A 17,256-nucleotide genomic window follows, 5' to 3' on the forward strand; every position below is an offset into this window, starting at 1 on the left:
GCTAGAAAGCAGTCCCGACAGATGGAGGAATAAATGGCCCAAGAGCCACAAATCTGAGGACACGGGGCCACCCTTTTGTGCCTCTCACGCTTCTCTGCACTTGTCATTTCAGTCTCCAGAGCAGCTCCATCAGTGACGTGGGGGTGACAGCGCTCACCTGTGCCCTTCGCTCCAATCGGGGACTCATCAGTCTCAAGTAAGTCCTAGTGGTGGTCGAAAGCACCCTAAAGTCTTGCCAGATATATGGTGACCCTGGAAAGTTTTCAAGACAAGAGATTAATAGAGTTGGTCTGCCTGTGCCTGCCTTTATATCATGACGCTGGTATTCCTTGGAGGCCTCCCATCCGAATATTAGCCGAATACTAGCCGAGATCTGGCTAGGCTGCGCTATACGTGTCAGGACAATAGATCCAGGTGGGCAGCCGTGTTGCTCTGAAGCAGTAGAATACAGTTTGAGTCCAGCAGCATCTTTAAGACCAGCAGAGGTTTATTCAAGGTATAAGCTTTCATGTGCAAGCACACTTCCTCAGATACATCGAAACGGAAGTTAAGTTCGTATATGCCTCTATGTTGCTGAACATCAAATTAGCACGCAGCTTCATGAAGGTGTTTTGACACCTGCAAGAACTAAAGAGCAATAACAAGCTAAGCTTATAGGTCACAATATGTTTGGATTTAATTACGGGGAAAAACCAACAGAGCAATAAATATGTCAAAGGAGACTAATGTGCAAAAATATCTTTCTTAATCATTGAGAGTTATTGAGCCTCTGCTGTTACTCACCGTTAACAATTAAGAAAGATACTTTTACCTCGTATATGTAGAGGCTACACAAACACACACGAATGAACGAACGAACTGGTAACTTCCATTTCTATGTATCGGAGGAAGTGGGTGTGCACACAAAAGTTCATATCATGTCAGGACAAGTCCTGATTTCTGCTTTCCCTGCTTCCAATTTCTGTTGCCCAGCGAGCTAGGCCTGCTTTCAGGGAAGCAGATGAAAACGCTTGGAGGCTTAGCAAGGCCAGCAAGCCAGGCGGGGTGCCATGAATGCAGGTTCTCATTGGTGGCGCATCCCAGCAAGCACATGCAACCGTGAAATACTGATGGGCGGAGGGAGAAACCTGGAGACACGCAGTGTCTGGCGGTGGCAGCCTGAGCGCAGTCGTTCTGAATTATGTCTAATTCTGAGGACAGGAGATGTAACATCACAACTGGCAGACATCTACCTGCAGCCCTGCTACTGTACAATAAAGGGGGGTGGAGGGACCCAGGCATTTCTGTGAAGTTAAAGAGCCTTGGGAGGCTGAACACACACTGTCCTAGGCTCCCACTGGTCTACATCTTTTGTCGCTTTTTTGCCTAAAAGAGTTTAACGCTCCCGAGTTGTGCAAAGCGTTCCCTGGCCAACAGCAAGCCACTGCCTCAAGGGGGAATGGCTGCACTTTCCACCTGCAAAGGACATTTTTCTTGATTTTTTTTTTTAGTTTGAAATTCAGAAAGCGAAAAGCAGCACGAGCAGATGAGAGCTGGGCTGGCTATCCCCTCTGGCCACCGGGATGTGATAATCCTGGAAAAGGGATCTGGCTCGTTTTCACTCCCCCTCCCCCCCAGTCCTGTTTGGCACAGTCCATTACCCTCGAGGGTGGTTCGTTGAGAGAGCCAGTGTGGCGTAGTGGTTAAGAGCAGCCTATTCTAATCTAGAGAACCGATTCCCCACTTCTCATAAAAGCCAGCTGGGTGACCTTGGGAGGACCTTCCTTCCTTCCTTCCTTCCTTCCTTCCTTCCTTCCTTCCTTCCTTCCTTCCTTCCTTCCTTCCTTCCTTCCTTCCTTCCTTCCTTCCTTCCTTCCTTCCTTCCTTCCTTCCTTCCTTCCTTCCTTCCTTCCTTCCTTCCTTCCCTCCCTTCCTCCCTTCCTTCCTCCCTCCCTCCCTCCCTCCCTATACAGCTAATGAAGTGAGGTTATGCAGGGACAGTTGCGAGAGAGCATTCAAGGGTACGTTTTATTTATTTATTGAAATATTTCAACCCCTTCTTTCGCCTTGGCCCAAGATGGATTGTAAATTACTCTGGATGCAATATAAATTATTCCACGCTTCAGTCTAAAAAATAAACAACCTCCTTGAACCAGGAGGGAAGGGTAGGGGTGTAAATATTTTAATAAATTCATTAATAAAACTCGACGAGGCTGTTGCATTCCAGTCCAGGCTGCGGCTCGGTGGCAGAGCCTCTGCTTGGCATGCAGGTCGCAGGTTCAATCCCCGCCATCTCCAGTTTAAAAGGATCAGGCAGCAGACAATACTGACCTTGCTGAACTGGCTGGGCTGTCTGATTCAATATAAGGCAGCTTTGTGTGTTTATCACTGTCTCCACAGATCTGTCCAGAACCAGGGTTAATACATTGCCCGTTGATGTACTCAGAAGTAAGCCTCATTGTGTTTAGGTCAGATCCAGGTGGGCAGCCGTGTCGGTCTGAAGCAGCAGAAGGAAATTTGAGTCCAGTGGCACCTTTCAGACCAGGGGTGGCCAAACTTGCTTAATGTAAGGGCCTCATAGAATAAATGTCAGATGTCTGAGAGCTGCAAGACATGGACATCAGATTTATGAGAGCTGCAAGACAGAAAAGAAGGAAGGCAGGCAGGCAGGCAAATAGATAGGAGGGAAGGAGAGGTGGAAAGAAAGCAACTTTAAATGCATTGTCCAAGCTGCCAGCTGGCTTGGCTTGGAGAAGTGCTTTAAAGAGACAAATGCTTTCTCCAGTCTGACTAACAGGGCAGACGAGGGCTTCGAGAGCCACACAATATGTGTGAAAGAGCCACATGTGGCTCCCAAGCTGCAGTTTGGCCACCCGTTTCAGACCAACAGAGTTCTATTCAAGGCATGAGCTGTCTTTAGGAATCTAATGAAGTGTTGGTGCCCATGAAAGCTCATACCTTGAATAAAAAAAAGTTGGTCTTAAAGGTGTCACTGGGGTGGCCAAACTTGCTTAACATGAGAGCCACGTGAATAAATGTCAGATATTTGAGGGAAGGAAGGAAGGCAAACAGATGGAGGTGAAGGAGGGAGGGGTGGAAAGAAAGCAACTTTAAATGCATTCTCCAAGCCACCAGCTGGCTCTGCTTGGAGAAGTGATTTAAAGAGACAGACGCCTTTTCAAAGTCAGTCAACAAGGGCGGTGGGGGCTTTGAGAGCCACATGCTGGGGCTCCCCAGCCACAGTTTTGCCATCCCCAGCTTAACTTGAGAGCCACACGTTGCCCCTCCAAAATTCTGCCTGCCCAAGATTTGTAGAAGGAGCCTGTGCCACTGGTTTAGCATATACAAAGTGTCTCTCCCCCCACCCTGAGCCACGAGGGGCACCAAATGTGACCAAAATAGGGTTGCCAGCCTCCAGGAGGGACCTGGGGATCCTCTGGAATTACAGTTCATCTCCAGACTCTGGAGATCGGTTCCCCCTGGAGAAAATGGATGGTTTGGAGGGTGGAGTCTCTGGCATTGTATGCCACTGGGGTCTCTGTCCTCCCCAGACTCCATCCCCAAACCTCCAGGAGTTTCCCAGCTTGCATCTGGCAACCCTCCCCTCCCGTCAGTGGCCAGGTGGGACCTGGCAGATCTAGGTGAACTGGACTGAGTGTGTGTGTTTAGGTCAATATAGCGTCTCCGGCACAGTCTTCTCAGGCAGAAGCTCTTTCCCTACTGCTTAGGCAGCGGGGAGCATGTAGCACAAGGGCAGCGCTTCGAAGTCCTCCATGACAACCGCGGTGTTCTGTTTCTGCTTTCAGCCTGCGGGAAAACTCCATCAGCAAGGAAGGAGCGTGTGAGATCGCCCGGGCCCTTCGAGCAAACGGCACGCTGAGGAATTTGGAGTGAGTCCCTTGGTCTCTCTTGTATGCGGTCCCTTAGTAATCCTTTGCCCACCTTAAGAAGCGTCAAGCTGTGCCACCGCTTAGGCCAGGGGTGTTGAATTTATTCGCTGTGAGGGCCGGATCTGGCAGAAATGAGGCTTTTGTTGGGTCAGGCCATGTGTGTCATAAAATGTAATGCCAGGTAGCGAAGACATACGCTTTCTAAAGGACACAGACAGACACCAGGGGGTCCAATTCTAGGGGCCCCCAAAGAAGATGCCCCTATCCTTCATTCTGTGCCCAACGGAGGGAAGGCATTTAAAAGGTGTGCGGCCCCTTTCAATGCGATGGCCAGAACTCCCTTTGGAGTTCAGTTATGCTTGTCACACCCTTGCTCCTGGCTCCACCCTCCCATGTCTCCTGGCTCCACCCCCAATGTCTCCTGGCTCCACCCCCAAAGTCCCCAGATATTTCTTGAGTTGGACCAGGCAACCAGCTGTCACTGTGGAACTGATAAAGGTTCAAAAGGAAAGACTCTGGGGATTGCTCCCCCCTTCGCCTTGCCTTCAGCACCCCATTCTCTTAGTTTGTGTTCAAGCGCAGGCCAGAACTTCCCATGCAAAGGTAGTAGATCTGCACATTTTCGAAAGGCTTCAGAAGCTCAGCACAAAACACAACCCATGGTACTTGAAAAAGCTGTCAACTCTACTGCGGAATCCGGAGGGGCAGCAATTCAGTCTGAGCCCACCTGCTGGGGCGTGCAGAAGGCCCCGAGTTCAATTCCTAACATCTCTGCATTTAAAAAGAAAAGGTAGAGGCACCAAATTTTCAGCATAGCCTTCTGCGCTGCTCTTCGAAACACCCGCCAAGTTTCAAAAAGGTCAGAGCAGGGGGTCCCATTCTATGAGTCCCCAAAGAAGGTGCCTCTATCCTTCATTATTTCCAATGGAGGGAAGACATTTAAAAGGTGTGCAGTCCCTTTCAATGCAATGGCCAGAACTTCCTTTGGAGTTCAGTTATGTTTGTCACACTCTTGCTCCTGGCTCCACCCCCAAGGTCTCCTGGCCCCACCCCAATATCTCCTGGCTCCACCCACAATGTTTCCTGGCTCCACCCACAAAGCCCCCAGATATTTCTTGAATTGGACCCGGCAACCCTGGGCTGTGGAAGGAGCCCACATCTCCCCTGGGAAACTGGAGCTCCCCAGCTGGATTGTGACCCCTGCCGTGTCCTTGACCTTCTCCTTTCTCCGGGCTCTGCTTCCAGCTTGGCTGCCAATCTCCTGCAGGACGAAGGGGCCCAGGCCATTGCGCTGGCGCTGAAGGAGAACCAGGCGCTCACTTCCCTGCAGTAAGTTTGGTTCTGGGGGAAGGGAGGGGCTCCATTGCTCAGGCAGGAGTTCTTTCTGTGCAGTTTCATAGATTCACCCTGCCTGGTCTTTTTGCTGAGAGGAACGTGGCTCGTGGCCACCTGTGGAAGCTCACTGGAGGGGGGTGGGGTGTTATTTTTTTTTACTGCAAAAAGAGGCGGCTGTAGGGTTGCCAATCCCCAGGTGGGGTCAGGGGATCCCCGGTTTGCAGGCCCTTCCCCCGCTTCAGGGTCATCAGAAAGCAGGGAGGGAAAATCTCTGCACTCCATTATTCTGTGGAGACTGATCCCTATAGAGTATAATGGAGAATTGATCCACAGGTATCTGGGGCTTGCGGGGGGGGGCTGTTTTTTTGAGGTGGAGGCACTAAATTTTCAGCATAGCATCCAGTGCCTCTCCTCAAAACACCCTTCAAGTTTCAAAAGGATTGGATCAGGGGGTCCAATTCTATGAGCCCCAAAAGAAGGTGCCCCCATTCGTCATTATTTCCAGTGGAGGGCTGATTTAGGTTTTTAAATTGTAATATGGAATCTTAAAACGGCAATACTGATTTTACTGCATATTTAATTGTTGGAAGCTACCCTGAGCCCTGCTTGCTGAGGAAAGGAGATATATCCAAGTCAAATTTTTGGTAATAACGTCTCTCCTCCTTTCCATTCCCTCCAGCTTGCAGTGGAACTTCCTCCAGTCCAGAGCTGCCAAGGCCCTCAGCCAAGCGTTGCAGTTCAACCAGAGTCTCACCAGCCTGGAGTAAGTCTGCCTGTGTCTCTTGCGCTCTGCTTTTGCTGGCGTCGGTCCTTTCAGTCCTATTCAGACCTTGTTTGAAGAGCTTCCAAGTCAGTAAAAATCTTCTCTCTCTCAGTAGTTAGGCCGGCAGTTTACGAATTGCTCCAAGCCAAGCGGAGAGAGGAGAAAAGACAAAAAGAGGAATTTCAGATGCCCGATATCACAGGACATAAAACTGGCTTGTCTCAAGGCGGAGAAGAGCTTGTTAAAACTGTAAAAACTCAAAAAAAACCCCACCCCACCCTTGGAGCAGATACCTTCGGCATCTTTGTTGGGAGCCGCCCTTCCTCCCTCTAAGATTGGACTTTTTCAACTGTTTTATGATGTTAATTTTAATCTTGATACGTTTTGAAATTCGCTGATGTTTCCAGTGCCCCAGGCCAAAATTTGCCCCCCATCCCCTCCCCCTTTTTTTTAACATTTTTGCGCATGGTCTGACTACGTCATCAGGCTGTGTGTGGGGACGGGAGAGAGCCGGGCGCCCTTCCCTTCACAGGGCTGCTTTGCAGCACTGCGCTCTGTCATCCACCCACCCCAGGCTGATCTGTCGCTCCGTTGCCCCCCCCTCCGCCCTCCATCATGGCCGCACTCTTCCCCCCCCCCCACCACCACCATCGCCGGTCCTTACCAGCTTCGATGGCTGCGCCGCAGTTTCTAAGTGTCTGAAGGGCCCACAGGAGAACATAAGAACATAAGAGAAGCCATGTTAGATCAGGCCAATGGCCCATCCAGTCCAACATTCTGTGTCACACAGCGGCCAAATATATATATATATGTGTGTGTGTGTATATATACACATACATACATATATATATATATTATATATACACACACACACACACTGTGGCTAATAGCCACTGATGGACCTCTGCTCCATATTTTTATCTAACCCCTTCTTGAAGGTGGCTATGCTTGTGGACGCCACCACCTCCTGTGGCAGTGAATTCCACATGTTAATCACCCTTTGGGTGAAGAAGTACTTCCTTTTATCCGTTTTAACCTGTCTGCTCAGCAATTTCATCGAATGCCCACGAGTTCTTGTATTGTGAGAAAGGGAGAAAAGTACTTCTTTCTCTACTTTCTCCATCCCATGCATTATCTTGTAAACTTCTATCATGTCACCCCTCAGTCGACGTTTCTCCAAGCTAAAGAGCCCTAAGCGTTTCAACCTTTCTTCATAAACCTTTCTTCATAAAGGAGGAAAGTTTGCTCCCCCTCCTTTCCTGGAGCTGGAAGTGAAGGGGAGCAAACTCTCTTCTCACGGAATCTTCAAACGCTTAGAAGCCATGCGCAGACATTGAGCCTAGGTTTGGGAGGGGTGGAGGGGCGAGTGGAGCGCAGCGCTGGCTTCCAGCGCTGCGGAGGGAGGAGGGCAGAGGTGCCCCATGGGAGCTGGCGCCCTAGGCCATTGCCTAGTTCGCCAACTCCCATGCGCTGGTCCTGGTCGCCAGCCTCCAGGTGGGGCCTAGAGATCTCCCGCTTTTCCGACTCATCTCCAGCTGGCAGAGATCAGCTCCCCTGGAGAAAATGGCTGCTTGGAAGGGTGGATTCTGTGGCCTTGGACCCTGCTGAGGCCCCTCCCCAAACCCCGCCCTCTCCTGGCCCCACCCCCAGTCTCCGGGGATTTCCCAACCCAGACCTGGCAACCCTAAGGCTGAAAGCCCGTCAAGAGGAGAATCCCTGCACTGCTGCTGCTCTCGGTGCTTTTGTGGCCTTATTATTTTGTAAAGGGCAGCGTCGTTATTTCACAAGCTCGATAACGCTTTTGAATGGGCAACGCCTTCTGTTTGGTATAGTGGTTAAGTGCGTGGACTCTTATCTGGGAGAACCGGGTTTGATCCCCCACTCCTCCACTTGCAGCTACTGGAATGGCCTTGGGTCGCCATAGCTCTGGCAGAGTTGTCCTTGAAAGGGCAGCTGCTGTGAGAGCCCTCTCAGCCCCACCCACCTCACAGGGTGTCTATTGTGGGGTGGGGTGTAAAGGAGATTGTGACCTCTCTGAGACTTTGAGATTCGGAGTATAGGGCGGGGTGTAAAACCAATATCATCATCTTTTGAGAACTTAAATAACCAGAGTGACTTGATACCCCCACACAAACACTCTTTATAATTAGAACATCATAGGGAGTCTACAGCCGAGGCCCTCCCTGATTGTAAAAATAACGGCTAATTCAAGTTTCCCGGGTGCAGAACAGTTACGTTTATTTGTTAAGGGTGACTCAGATTGTGGACATGAAGTGCTCTGAACGCCAGATCCATGCCGCATAAATGCTTATCGTTACCCGCTCTGCAAGGTCAAGAGAGGAGGTATAAGTGGCCCCTTCGTTGAGGGGCAGAGGACAAACAAGCTCTCAGCCAATTTAGCTGCAGTGACTTCTAACCGAGCACTTCCGGCGATGAGCAGCTGCCGGGAAAGGCTGCTTTGAGTTCTGTCATGAAGAACTCGCAGCGTCCCCAACGCGTGGTGATGCGGGGCAGGGCAAGGGGGGTTGTCACAGTGAAATGGGTTTCAACCAAGTGTCCAAGGCAGGCATTGAGTACAGCTGCGGGCCGGGCAGCTGGGATAGGAAGCATTTGGATCGCATAAGGAGACCTCCCTGCAAGCAAAAACAAAGTGGTACACGGGGAACGCCTTGGTCTCGAAGGTGCTGCTGGACTCGGTTCTGTTCATAGAATCACAGAGTTGGAAGGAGGCCATTGAGTTCAGCCCCCTGCTCCATGCGGGATCAGCCTGGAGCATCCCCAACAAGTGTTTGTCTAGCTGCTGCTTAAAGTTCGCCAGTGACGGGGAGCTCCCCACCTCCCTCGGGAGCCGTTTCCACTGTTGAACGACTCTTGACTGTAATAAAAAGCCTTTCCTGATATCCAGCTGGTGTCTTTCCACTCTCAATTTAGACTGAGGATTGCGAGTCCTCTCTTCTGCTGCCAAAAGGAACAGCTCCCTGCCCTCCTCTAAGCGACAGCCCTTCAGATACTTCGAGAGAGCAGATCGCGTTCAGGTGTCTCTGCCTGGGTCTGTGGAAGGCTCTGCACTCCCCCCCTCCCTTTCCTTTAGTCTGAGCCACGGCCTTTTTTGAGCAGGAATGCAGTTCTGGTTGGCTTGGTGTCAGGGGTGTGGCTTAATATGCAAATGAGTTCCTGCTGTTTTTTCCTACAAAAAAAGCCCTGTATGAAACAATGGTGACATCAGGAGGTGTGGCCTAATATGCAAAAAAAGGATTTCCTCCTGGGCTTTTCCTACAAAACCCTCTGTGAAGCCATGGTGCCGTCAGGGGTGTGGCCTAATATGCCAATGAGTTCCTCCTGGGCTTTTTCTACAAAAATGCCCTTTGTGAAGCAATGGTGACATCAGGCGGTGTGGCCCTGGTGGAGGTGAGAGCCAGTTTGATGTAGTGGTTGTGTGCGGAGAACTGGGTTTGATTCCCCACTCCTCCACTTTCAGCTGCTGGAATGGCCTTGGGTCAACCATAGCTCTGGCAGGAGTTGTCCTTGAAAGGGCAGCTGCTGTGAGAGCCCTCTCAGCCCCACCCATCTCACAGGGTGTCTGTTGTGGGGGAGGAAGAGAAAGGAGATTGTGAGCCGCTCTGAGACTCTGAGATTCGGAGTGGAGGGCAGGATATAAACCCAGTATCATCATCTTCATCTTCTAATACTCAAATGAGTTCCCATTGGGCTTTTTCTACAATAAAATCCAGGCCCTGAGTTATCCCTCTCATGTTTTTCAGCTTGCAGGAGAATGCCATTGGAGACGAGGGCCTGACCGCCCTGGCCTCTGCCCTGAAGGTGAACACCACGCTCACTGACCTCCAGTAAGTGGTCCTGCAGGAGTCGGGAAGGCTCTGAAGCTGGCAGGCATTTCGCTTGGACGGAAAGGATCCAGGAGGGGAACCAAAGTGCCTCCAAGAGCCAGTTTGGTGTAGTGGTGAAGTGTGCGGACTCTTATCTGGGAGAACCGGGTTTGATTCCCCACTCCTCCACTTGCAGCTGCTGGAATGGCCTTGGGTCAGCCATCGCTCTGGCACAGGTTGTCCTTGAAAAGGCAGCTGCCGTAAGAGCCCTCTCAGCCCCGCCCACCTCCCAGGGTGTCTGCTGTGGCGAATGCAAGCCACTTTAGGAGTCTGATTCAGAGAGAAGGGGGGGTAGAAATCTACGGTCGTCTTCTTCTCTGTGCTGCACTCCAGCATCAGTGAGCGGAGAGAGGGAGCAGGCTTAGGGGAGGGCTCCCAAGTCCTGGGTACGTGGCAAAGGAGGACGAATGGGTGCCCATCAGGGCCCCTGAACTGCAGAAGCCAGAAGTCTTGAGGCCCTAGGTCTGGGCCGTCAGGTGTGCTGCGAGCTCCTCCAGAGCCGCTTTTGGATTTGGGGACTTTGCCCTTTGCACACCTAACGAGAGGACCAGGTGGACCCCCCTGCCTGCTTTCCTTGCTCATGGGAGATGCCCAGGGTCGCACTGGGGGGTGGAATCTGCCCACCTTCCTTCCTCCCCCCCCCCACAAGTGTTCCAATTTGCTCAGCTTTAGTGGAGTTGCTCTAAACGTGTCCTCTTTTGTGGCAGCCTCCAGGTGGCGATGGTTGGCCAGAGCGGGGCCAGGGCCCTGGCGGAGGCCTTGACAGTGAACCACAGCCTCACGACCCTCGAGTAAGTGTTTCTAGCCCCTGTCCACCTTTACACAGTCTGAGATTTTACTAGCACCAACTTGGCACTTACTGCAGCCGGCCCTGCCTGCAGCTTGTGGGAACTGCAGAACTCTGAGGTTGGCTGCCGGCCAGTTTTACCTCACGGGTGGGGCAGGATCTTGACGAGACAGTGTTGTGGGGGTGGCCAGACTGCGGCTCGGGAGCCACGCGTTGCTCTTTTACACTTACTGTGTGGCTCTTGAAGCCCCCCAACCCCACCCTGTTGACTGGCTTGGAGAAAACATCTCTCTCTTTAAATCACTTCTCCAAGCCAGGCAAAACTGCAGCACAGAGAATGCATTTAAAATTAAAGTTGCTTTCTTTCTACCTCTCTCCTTCCCCATCTTCCTCCCTCCCTCCCACTTCTGACGTTCATGTCTTGAGGCTCTCAAACATCTGATGTCTATTCTGTGTGACTTAAGTATGTTTGGCCAGCCCTGCTCTGTTGCCATTTTCTCTACTGTCTTTTTCAGCTTGAGAGGAAATGCTATCGGGCTGGCAGGGGCCAAGGCAATGGCAAACGCCTTGAAAGTGAACTGCACCCTCCGCAGGATCAGGTAAGTGAAGCAGCGGCCAACTGAGAACCAGCTGCGGAGTGGTGGTGAGGGCATCGGACTCTGATCTGGAGTACTGGGTTTGATTCCCACACTCCTCAACATGCAGCCCACTGGGTGACCTTGGGCCAATCATAGTTCTCTCAAAGCTGTTCTCTCAAGAGCAGTTTTCTTAGAGCTCTCTCAGGACTTCCAGGTTCTTCTCTGGCAAGTGCTTGGATGGGAGACCTCCTTGGAATACCAGCAGTGGGGTTGGCAGGGGCAGAAGATATGAAGATATGAAGCTGCCTTATACTGAATCAGACCTTTGGTCCAACAAAGTCAGTATTGTCTTCTCAGACTGGCAGCAGCTCTCCAGGGTCTCAAGCTGAGGCTTTTCACACCTATTTGCCTGGACCCTTTTTTGGAGATGCCAGGGATTGAACCTGGGACCTTCTGCTTCCCAAGCAGATGCTCTACCACTGAGCCACCGTCCCTCCCCTCCTTGGAATACCTCCTTGGAATACCAGCAGTCGGGAGGGCAGGGGCAGGCTTTATTCAGCCACCTCCCTGAATATCCTCCAGGCCCCCAGTAGGGGTCAGTCACCAGAGGCTGCCATGACTTCCAGGTTCCTCTCTGGCAAGTACTTGGATGGAAGACCTCCTTGGAATACCAGCAGTTGGGAGGGCAGAGGCAGGCTCTATTCAGCCACCTCTCTGAATATCCTCCAGGCCCCCAGGAGGGGTCAGTCACCATGACTTCCAGGAGCATAAAAATATGGAGAAGACGACCTATAGATCAGAGGAGTGAAGGAAGGAAGGAAAGTCTTTTTCTTCCTGTGAATGGGAATGGCTTGTCCTGTCCTGTCCTGTCCAGGGGGAGAGGTGGCTTTCTTTCCACTTTTGTGCTGCTCAGTAACACCTAACAGTTGTCGGCTGCTCGTAATCATGGGGGAGTCTGGCACTCACCTACCCGCTGCTCGTGGCAGGCCCGCAGGAAGCACGCTTGGATCCTGAGCCAGATTCTGACTGGACGGAGACAAGCTGCCAGCGACTTTTGCTTGGTGGGAGACAGATGTGACAGCTGCCGAGCAGACTGGCCTCTCCGTGAAGCAGCACTAATCCAAGACCGCCACACAAAAACCCAATCGACTTCAGCTAAGGACCTGAAACTTCCTAGCGCCTGGGAACAGCAGGTGGCAAAACTGTATAGGTGTTGGAAGGCTGCCGCTCTGGCTTAAGAGTTGCACAGGACTGGCTCTGTTTCGTCTTTCTCGGATGGGTCGCCAAAGCAGGGCAGCCATCTTGTGCGTTAGTTCAGCACCTCACGCCTTTCCTCTTGCCCTCCCCCAGCCTCCAGGAGAATTCCCTCGGCCTGGATGGAGGCATCTGCATCGCCACCGCTCTGGCCGGAAGCCACGGCCTCACCTATGTCAAGTAAGTGGCTTTTCAGGGAGGGGAGACTGGGGGGGGAGGTCTCCCAGCACCTCTTTGGGTCTGGCCCAGGGGTGGCCAAACTGTGGCTTGGGAGACACACGTGGCTCTTTCACACATATTCTGTGGTTCTTGAAGCCCCCGCCAGAAAAGGCATTTCTCTCTTTAAATGGCTTCGCCAAGCCAGCTGGTGGCTTGGAGAATGCGTTTAAAGTTAAAGTTGCTTTCTTTCCACCTCTTCCCATCTATTTGCCTGCCTGCCTGCCTTCCTGTCCTGCAGCTTCCAAACTCTGATGTTCATGTCTTGCTGCTCTCAAACATCTCTCGTTTATGCTATGCTGCTCTTACGTTAAGCAAGTTTGGCCACCCCTGGTCTGGCCTGCACAGATCTGCAAGGATTGGGTTCCATAACCTTGTGCATTCTCTGGAGGCTGTCGAATGAAGTGCCTGACTTGCCTTTTTTTTAAAGCAGTTTCTAGTCCTAAGAACCTAAGAGAAGTCATGTTGGACTAGGCCAATGGCTCATCCAGTTCAACACTCTGTCACATGGTGGCCAAAAACCCCAGTGCCATCAGTAGGTCAATCAGTGAGGCTAGAAGCCCTCCCACTGTGCCCCCCCCCAAGCACCAAGAATTCAGAGCATCACTGCCCCCGACAAAGAGTTTCAGATATACTCTGTGGCTAATAGCCACTGATGGACCTCTGCTTCATACATTTATCCAATCCCCTCTTGAAGCTGTCTGTGCTTGTAGCCACCATCACCACCTCCTGTGGCAGTGAATTCCATGTGTTAATCACTCTGTGGTTGAAGAAGGACTTTTATCAGTTCTAACCCGACTGCTCAGCAATTTCATGGAGTGCCCTCGAGTTCTTGTATTGTGTGAAAGGGAGAAAAGTCCTTCTGTCTCTACCTTCTCTGCCCCATGCAAGGTGCTGAGCAGAGAACCCACAGCAGTTGGGAGGGGTTGTCTCTTGGGTGCCCCCCCCAAGGGGCTACTAAGAGCACAAAAGGAAACAGATGATTCCAGGGCAAGATCTAAGGAAGGCGTGAGAGATCATCTGGTTTTTGCGGCAATTGCCAGGGAAGTTTAGACAGGGGTTTCCCACTAATAATTGCTCTCTTCGGAGCTTTGGTGCAAGACATTTGGACTACAGTGAGCTCCTGTCTCTGGGGCTCCAAAGGCCAATCCTGGCCCAAAGCTTTTCCCTCAAGGGGGAGACCAAGCTGTGTGGCTCGACAAGCTGAACACAAGGGTCTCCACATGCCTTCCCTTTTGCAAAACATCTCTCTGTCACCCTCCACCTACATCTCGTGCCACCGACTCAAGACAGTGATGTTCCAGGTTTTTTTCGGGGGTGGGGGGAGCCGTGACCTGCATAGCCCAGGCAAGCCTGATTTCATCGTATTTCGGAAGCTAAGCAGGTCCAACCCTGGCAAGTACTTGGATGGGAGACCTCCAAGGAATACCAGCAGTCGGGAGGCCGGGGCAGGCTGTCTCAAGCCACCTCTCGGAATTGAAGACACTGGATTTATATTCTGCCCTCCACCCAGAGTCTCAGAATGGCTCCCAATCCCCTTTATCTTCCTCCCCCACAGCAGACACCCTGTGAGGTGGGTGGGGCTGGAGAGGGCTCTCACAGCAGCTGCCCTTTCAAGGACAACCTCTGCAAGAGCTATGGCTGACCAAGGCCCTTCCAGCAGCTGCAAGTGGAGGAGTGGGGAATCAAACCTGGTTCTCCCAGATAAGAGTCCGCACACTTCACCACTACACCAAACTGGGAGAGAAGCAGAATGGGAGTCGCGTGAACAGATGAAAGCTTGCCTTGTACTGAATCAGACCCTCAGACTGACATCAGCTCTCCAGAGCGGGGGCAGCCAAACTTGCTTAATGTAAGAGAACATAAAACGGGGTGACCAACGGTAGCTCTCCAGATGTTTTTTGCCTACAACTCCTATCAGCCCCAGCCATTGGCCATGCTGGCTGGGGCTGATGGGAGTTGTAGGCAAAAACATCTGGAGAGCTACCATTGGCCACCCAACATAGAAGAAACATCAGATGCGTGAGAGCTGCAAGACGGGGAGGGAGGGAGGAAGGAAGGAAGAAGATGATACTTGGATATATATCCCGCCCTATACTCTGAATCTCAGAGCAGTCACCTTCCCCTCACCCCACAACAGACACCCTGTGAGGTGGGTGGGGCTGAGAGAGCTCTTACAGCAACTGCCCTTTCAAGGACAACAACTGCGAGAGCTATGGCTGACCTAAGGCCATTTCAGCAGGTGCAAGTAGAGGAGTGGGGAATCAAACCTAGCTCTCCAAGGTAAGAGTCCGCACACTTAACCGCTACACCAGACTGGCTCTCATGAATGTCCTCCACACCCCTGTAGGGGTCACCAGAAGACAGCTGTGACTTCCAGAGGCACTCCTGCACAAATATACACACAGCCCCCACAGCAAAACCATTCAGTCTTCCGCCCACCCCTTGCCCCACTTGCAGTGGGAGCGTTCACATGTCGAGATCGTCCAGGCTCTGAACAAAACGCCTGTTAGTGAAACTGAGCTTAGATGCTTTTCCTTCTCCCCCCCCTTCCCCAGCTTACAGGGCAACCGGATTGGCGAGTCGGGAGGCAAAGTGATCGCCGACACCATCCGCGCAAATGCCCCCGAGTGCACCGTGGAGATTTGAGAAGGACTCTGACGGAGGGTGGCCAGGGCCCCTAGAGATTCCACGCTCCCAGGGGAGCCAGCCAAAGGAAAGAGACCACTCCATCCTGCATCGACCCTCCTGGGAATCGGGCTGGGGCACCTTCTGCCTGCAACTTCTGTCCTTGGGCCCGTTCTTGCTTCCAATTTGGGAGTCTGCTGCCCCCAACGGAGGAGCGTGTCAGACTCAGAGAAGGCCATGGATCTTCACAAATTGCCAATGTGATATTTTCTGGGGCTCTCCTCTCGGCTGAAGTCTCAGGTTCAGCAGCAACCGACAGAACTCGCACGAACGTCTGATAGAGAAGTAGCCATTTATTTGAAGAAAACATGCTTGTAGCAGGACAGTCTGGCTCGCGGGCAACAAAAGACTGCGGAATGCTTCTGCTGGCCCTCTGAAAGTAGAGTCCCGGGTGGCGGCTTCTGTGCGAGACGGATAAAACTTGCCACGAGCGCGCGGCGGGGTTCAATCCGATCTGCTCAATGCCAAAACACAAAAGAACAGCTATTAAGAGCAGAAAAGGTGTGGGAGAGAGAGAAGCAGAACGGGAGTCGCGTGAACAGATGAAAGCTCGCCTTGTACTGAATCAGACCCTCAGACTGACATCAGCTCTCCAGAGCAGGGGCAGCCAAACTTGCTTAATGTAAGAGAACACAGAACGGGGTAGCCAACGGTAGCTCTCCAGATGTTTTTTGTCTACAACTCCCATCAGCCATTGGCCATGCTGGCTGGGGCTGATGGGAGTTGTAGGCAAAAACATCTGGAGAGCTACTGTTGGCCACCCGACATAGAAGAAACATCAGATGCTTGAGAGCTGCAAGACGGGGAGGGAGGGAGGAAGGAAGGAAGAAGAAGATACTTAGATATATATCCCGCCCTATACTCAGAGTCTCAGAGCAGTCACAATCTGCTTTACCTTCTCCTCACCCCACAACAGACACCTTGTGAGGTGGGTGGGGCTGAGAGAGCTCTTACAGCAACTGCCCTTTCACGGACAACAACTACGAGAGCTATGGCTGACCCAAGGCCATTTCAGCAGGTGCAAGTAGAGTGGGGAATCAAACCTAGTTCTCCCAGATAAGATTCCACACACTTAACCACTACACCGAACTGGCTCTCTAGGAGGAAGGAAGGAAAATAGGGAGAGGTGGAAAGAAAGCAACTTTAAATGCCAGCTGGCTTGGCTTGGAGAAGTGATTTTTAAATAGAGAAATGCCTTCTCCAAGCCAGCAACAAGGCAGTGGAGGCTTTGAGAGCCACACAATATGTGCGAAAGATCCACATGCAGCTCCCGAGCCGCAGTTTGGCCACCCCTGCTCCAGAGTCTCAGGTGGAGAGATCTTTCACATCACCTACTGACACATCCTCTAACTGGAGATGCCAGGGATTGAACCTGGGACTTTCTGCATGCTAAGCAAAGGCTCCATGCCACGGAGCCGTGGTCCTTCCCCTTACAAAACTAATGCAATTTATTCCAACCCAAGTTTTCATGACTCAGAACTCACTTCCTCAGATGCGTCAGAGAAGAGAGTACATCTATAACAGTTATTTATTCTTAAGAGTTAAAAACCACTGGACTGACCGAAGCGTATGCTGAAACAAACTGATTGTGCTGTGAATGATTGTGGCACCACTGAACATCTGTTTGTGTTGAGAACAACACAGTTACCCCATGGGGATTGTTACCGAGTTGCCCAACAACCCGCAGCTCTTCTTGTGAATCTTGTTAATAAACGCTTGTTCCAAAACAATCAAGACTGATTAAACCTGGCCTTACGTTGATATGGATGGTCTCAATGCAGTGTTCCCGCTAAGCTGAGTTAGTGTGAGCTAGCTCACAGTTTTTTAGTCTCCAGCTCACATGGTTTTGGGAAGGATGGCCCCAGAGCAAACGAATTCATGC

General features: G+C 51.7%; 2 protein-coding genes across 2 annotated transcripts in view; one reads left to right on the forward strand and one right to left on the reverse strand.

Moving 5' to 3' along the window:
* Positions 1-15,362, forward strand: part of NLRC3 (NLR family CARD domain containing 3) — a 31,238-nt gene extending 15,876 nt beyond the window's left edge. The window contains exons 8-16 of the mRNA XM_060260821.1: positions 113-196; positions 3,786-3,869; positions 5,115-5,198; positions 5,884-5,967; positions 9,729-9,812; positions 10,559-10,642; positions 11,154-11,237; positions 12,567-12,650; positions 15,245-15,362. Of these exons, the coding sequence (XP_060116804.1) occupies positions 113-196; positions 3,786-3,869; positions 5,115-5,198; positions 5,884-5,967; positions 9,729-9,812; positions 10,559-10,642; positions 11,154-11,237; positions 12,567-12,650; positions 15,245-15,335 (763 nt within the window). The 3' untranslated portion in view covers positions 15,336-15,362. The remainder of the gene's footprint in view (positions 1-112; positions 197-3,785; positions 3,870-5,114; positions 5,199-5,883; positions 5,968-9,728; positions 9,813-10,558; positions 10,643-11,153; positions 11,238-12,566; positions 12,651-15,244) is intronic.
* Positions 15,363-15,654: 292 nt separating this feature from the next.
* Positions 15,655-17,256, reverse strand: part of CLUAP1 (clusterin associated protein 1) — a 122,631-nt gene continuing 121,029 nt past the window's right edge. Inside the window, exon 13 of the mRNA XM_060260822.1 lies at positions 15,655-15,828. The gene's annotated coding sequence lies outside the window, so the exon portion shown is untranslated. The remainder of the gene's footprint in view (positions 15,829-17,256) is intronic.

The sequence above is a fragment of the Heteronotia binoei genome, chromosome 20 (assembly GCF_032191835.1).
Source record: "Heteronotia binoei isolate CCM8104 ecotype False Entrance Well chromosome 20, APGP_CSIRO_Hbin_v1, whole genome shotgun sequence".
Classification (NCBI taxonomy): domain Eukaryota; kingdom Metazoa; phylum Chordata; class Lepidosauria; order Squamata; family Gekkonidae; genus Heteronotia; species Heteronotia binoei.